Consider the following 5,338-nt stretch of genomic DNA (forward strand, 5'->3'; position numbering starts at 1 on the left):
TCCAACAATTTTTTTTATAGAAGGCACTAATTGATATATATGAAATTCTCGTGGAACATGACTGTTAAATTGAATAAGTTTAGTGTGCTTTGTAAATACAATCTTGAATTTACTCTAAACCAAGAGGTAGTTTTCATGTCTTGGCCATTCTTGGTAATCGAATTTATCTCTTTGGAAATGATCAAGTACGAACATGTAAATTATATAATACGAACATGATTAAGTACTAAAGTATATTAGTTCAATCGAGATGTAAATTATAAGTGCAATAAAATAACACAAAACATAAACTTCAAATATAAAATAAACTTTATTATTCATGGGATAGTCTATATCAAACAAAAACAACTGAAAATGAAAAAAACATAAAAACACTTGATATATTTCATCTAAAATCTCTTCTTTTTTTTATCCGTTTTTCTTGTTTGTGCTCGAATCAGCAGTATCATCTAATTCATCTTCTTTCTCATCGTCCTCAGAATCATCTAAATTTATAACCTCGACCCATTTCCATTCAGAGAGTCTCTTAGATCTTTTCTTTTGATTCTCATACTTCCGATCCTTAAAAAACAAAAATTTAATAAAAAGGTTAAAAAATGATTAAATAAATTTAAAAAAGAACAAATATTGAATAAAAAATTTAAAAAATATTAAATAAATTTTAAAATTACCTTTTCACTAAATTGACGTTGAAGCTTAGACTTGTATGGACTGAACATTGCACCATAAGAAATAATTTCAACACTATTATCACCATCATCCTACAATAAAACACCAAATAATAACATAACGAACTTGTTAATATGAAAGATTATAAGCGAAAATATTACTTAAAAACTAACAAAAGCTTGTTCGACAACTGGGGTGTTTAAATTGGTGTGTTGAATCTGAAAAATCAAATAAGTTAGTATTCACATAAAAGTAAATAAAAGAAAACCATTATTCATTATTGCGATATAACAAAACTTATCATAGAACCGACCTTAGATTTTTCAATATCACATGCTTGTTTTTTCGTATCAAGTGAATTCAGAACTGGCTCCATATTTTAAATCTGTTTAGCAATAGAAATGTAGAATTGTGAGTGTTTGCTATGTATTTATAGTAGTCCATTAGAGTTTAGTTTTAGATTGGTCATCCATTTATTTAGGAAGTTTGTTGTGAGTTTTAAGTTTTTAAAATAAGATGCACATATCCTGTTTAGTTTGTTGTGGCATGTTTAATAGGAAGTTTGTTGTGAGTTTTATCTATACTTACTATATTAAACATGCCACAACAAACTGACTCTGTACAAGTAAAATTAGGGAATATTTTAGTTTATTAATGCCGTTCAAAATAAAAAACTTGGGTAAAAAACAAATGTTAATGCACGGTAGCTAGGTAATGGTCAAAGCTGGCTTGGGTAAAAAACAAATGTTGGCTTTAATCAATTGTACATTTACGCATAAGCTATTTGTACTTTATGAACGCACGGCGAAACTAAAAAAGACAACTATCGAAACATTTAAAAAAATGTGCCGATCGTCATGGTACCTTCGGATTTTTTTTAAAACGTTACAGATTGTAAGATATCGCAGGAATAAATTAAAGAATTAAAGAGGGGGGGGAGTGTAACTAATTACCCATAATTATGTTAAATGTCAAGGATTTAAATGTAATAGATTGAGGGACTAAAAAATAATTATGGTTTAAAAGACCACTTTACCCTCATTCTAGGGGTTTATTTATAAATAATGGGGGAAGAAGTTCTTTACTTTTTGGAATCCTTCTCTCATGTATTATAATATAGTATAGATGATTATAATGGCTATAGATTAAATATTAATACATAATATATTTAATCTTACACTATATCCATTTTAAAAGGGATATAACCCTTGTCGCAATCTATTGCTTGTACGAAAATATTCATATAATCTCTCCTCTGTAAAAACTAAAAAGTTATCATTAGTGAATAGGGTTGGGTTCTCATTCACACCTTCGCCACACTAACAACTTCAGCTACTTTGACCAGGTCCACAACCGGTCCACCTGGCCGCAGTCACCCCAATCCCACACCACCGTCATTTGCCACCGTCGATGGCGATGGTGCAGCTGACGCTGGTGACAACAATGGTTACAAGTTAGGTGGTGTCAATAGTGGCAATCGATAGGTTGGGGTGTCGATAGTGGAGGTGGCAGTGGCGACGACCAATAAGTGGTTGTGACGGGGTGAAAAGGCATTAGTTAACAATTTTAAATATTAAGCTCTTCCAAAAATATCGACAGATAAAAAGCACCATAACAATTTGGTTTTGCGTTTCTTTTAACCAATGAAAAACTGATAGTTTCTTTAAACGCTCTAATAATGTTTCTCTTAACACTATTGATAGACCAAAAAAAAGTTAGGACATGTCACATTTTCTTTTACACAAACAACATTGCCAACAAAATCAAAAACCAAACTTTCCAATTCCGAGAGAGATGATAAAAGCTAGTTCGGTTTAATAAATATGCAAGATAAACTTGTTTACAAGTACTAAAAATAAACTAATAATCTACAGACCTCTGGAGCCTGGAATATCGATCCACGATAGTTTAATCTCAACCTCCCCACACTCGACATTTTGCAACCTAAGAACCATATGTTGGACAACTTTTCCATCAGTCCATGTCACGTGGCTTTCTTCCGCCAAACAGTTAGTCCTCGTCGGTTTCACTGTAGTTATGATCGTGTCGTTTGGTAGATTCCCTAAACGCATCCTAACAGCTTCCAGGAATGGCTGGATGTCAAACACAGCATCCCCCATCTTGTCATCCATACTAAATGTATCCCTATCATAAACCTCCTGTATTGATTTGCAATTGTTTAAATCATGAGGGTCATTTTTGACTTTTTTGTAACAATAAAAAATAACTTCAAAAGGGAATATTATCAAAGTACAACTCACATGTGAATTGTGAAAGTCATTGTGAACCAAACAAAACATATATCACGTCATGTCTTGATAATGATTTCAGTTAATTATTATTAGAAGTCCTTTTCATTTTTTTCAAAGTATATATTTTTATGAACATACATAGCATAATTTTCACAATTTATCTTTTTTCCACATAAAATATTTACTTTACAACCCATTTACTACTTAAACCTTGGGTCAGAATTTATATTTAAAACTTTTTAATTATTTATAACGAGATTCAGATTTTAAGACGGTCCGACTAGTGAACCGGTAAAATAGTATTTTATCACACCTACAAATGATATTCAAAGAGCAATTTAGAATGAAAGAGAATAACTTACAAGTTTGACTGGGAGAGGCTCTGCGACGGAGAGGGTCAAATCTTCATCCCACACAGGATTGATATTCTTCTTTACCACTCGAGTTTTCAATTTCTTAATTATAAAATGAAAAAAAAAAAACAAATAGTTAGTTACAAGATCATTTCATTTCCAAATAAACAATAATAAATATTATTTTATATAAGCTGTTAATTTGGCAACTTTCTTCTGCCGGAGTATTTCCGGCCATCACATATGTACGAGTATACACGGTAATCTTCTAGAGAGAGAAAATAGTATATCAATTTTAGTCAAACCATGGTTGCTGTTGAACACTTTATTTAATTTAATAGTGACGCCGTGAAAGGCGGACCAAAGGAGCAGGGGACCCAACACAAACCCAAACCCAAACCCAAACCCAAACCCAAACCCAAACCCAAACCCAAAGACGATCTATATCTGAAAGATAAACTGTGTAAAGCATATGAACCCGAACATAACAAACATGAATATTAACGCACGTTAACACTAACAAAAAAAAATGTTCTTAAAACAAATTACGTTTTAATTATAAAACTTATGTCTATTTTCTTCAAAGTTTTAGATTTTGGTATGTAATAAGTAACCAATTTAATTTATGACATAAAAACACTTATTAAGAAAATAAAATAAAAAATAAATGTGTTAACTGACACCCGCAAACCCAACCTGTTTAGTTAAACACCCGAAATTGACCCAATCCCATTTATACTAAACCCAAACCCACAAGGCACGATCGATTCACCGGTCATCTAAACTCATAGATTGACTGAAACTAAATTGCTTTCATCAACCGACAGTCATAGAAATTGCTTTCGACGTTCACATAGCAGATCACGTATATCATCAACCGACAGTCATAGAAATTGCAAAAGCAAAAGCAGAAAGAAAGAATCACCTGTTTGCCCATACGGATAATAACGTAAGGATCACTGGTAGTAACATCACGAACAGCAAGGTTTACACCTCTGTGGATATGAACTCTAAGCAATCCCAACAAATGCTCCATCAAGATTAACTTATAATACAACTTGTTCAATCAGCAACAGGAACAAAGAAACTGAGCAGATGATGAAGTGAAATGGAGAGAGAATATGATTGAATTGAATTGGTTTGGTGTTGGGGTTATGTTTATATAGAGGAGAAGAAGATGAAGACGAAGTCAGGGTGGAATTTGTAAAACAAGACAAGGTCTGGTAACTGGTTTGGTCCGTGTGTTATAATGAGTAAATTTTCAAATTTCTTATATTCTCTTAATTATTATCTCATGACTTTTAATACAATTCTGTTATGAGTAAATGCAAATTTGACTTTAAGCAATTCAATTTTGGGATGTTGCTAAATGCACTTTTATTTTATTTTTTTTTATATTTTACTAGTTGTACTTTCTTATGAAGTTTCTAAATAAATACAATTAACCTTTGTATTTTTTATATTTTGAAAATTTGTATTAAGACCGACCAAGTTGAACATTCTTGACACGTGTTAAAAATTATACCAATGTCATTGAATAAAGCATTTGTTACAAAAAAAAAATTGAACGGTTACAGTGATATAAAACGTAATGATATAAGTTATGAAAATAATTTCAAAAGCATGTTCTAGCAGAAAGCTAGAAAATATCGAACCAAACAAAAGTATAGATCGTTCTCGTCAAATAAAATAACGCCACCTATTTGAAAAGCAAAAACCTATTTATTATTATTATTAAATAATTAAATGTCAAAACTAATTTATACATGTGATAAATAAAAAATATGAACATGTCAAAATCGATTAGTATAATTTAAGAAAATATCTAGAAGGATATAATAAGTCGATTAATAGTTATAATCAAGTTTCAAAAATAATAAATATATTTTAAGAAAATATCTAGAAGGATATAAGTCGATTAATAGTTATAATCATGCTGGTTTAATAAAAAGACTTGCTAAAAAAATTGGATCCGGCTTATATAATTGGTGTGATATAATCGATTCAGGTTTAAACAGATTGTTAACTCCATATAAAGTTTAAATATGTATTTCATGTATTGTT

General features: G+C 30.8%; 1 protein-coding gene across 1 annotated transcript; it reads right to left on the reverse strand.

Moving 5' to 3' along the window:
- Positions 1-2,380: 2,380 nt before the first annotated feature.
- On the reverse strand, positions 2,381-4,482 carry LOC110878951 (protein C2-DOMAIN ABA-RELATED 4). The gene is made up of 3 exons (XM_022127350.2): positions 4,200-4,482; positions 3,284-3,376; positions 2,381-2,828 (listed from the first exon to the last, which is right to left on the reverse strand). The coding sequence occupies exons 1-3, from the start codon at positions 4,308-4,310 to the stop codon at positions 2,538-2,540; spliced, it is 495 nt and encodes a 164-aa protein (XP_021983042.1). The 5' UTR covers positions 4,311-4,482; the 3' UTR covers positions 2,381-2,537.
- Between the last annotated feature and the right edge of the window lie 856 nt (positions 4,483-5,338).

Source organism: Helianthus annuus, chromosome 9 (genome assembly GCF_002127325.2).
Source record: "Helianthus annuus cultivar XRQ/B chromosome 9, HanXRQr2.0-SUNRISE, whole genome shotgun sequence".
Taxonomy (NCBI): Eukaryota; Viridiplantae; Streptophyta; class Magnoliopsida; order Asterales; family Asteraceae; genus Helianthus; species Helianthus annuus.

Coding starts and splice junctions, on each gene's coding strand:
- LOC110878951 (XM_022127350.2), bottom strand. CDS start 4,310: ATGGAGCATTTGTTGGGATTGCTTAGAGTTCATATCCACAGAGGTGTA. Junction 3,377..4,199: donor TTATCCGTATGGGCAAACAG/GTGATTCTTTCT, acceptor TTTATAATTAAG/AAATTGAAAACTCGAGTGGT. Junction 2,829..3,283: donor AGCCTCTCCCAGTCAAACTT/GTAAGTTATTCT, acceptor AAATCAATACAG/GAGGTTTATGATAGGGATAC.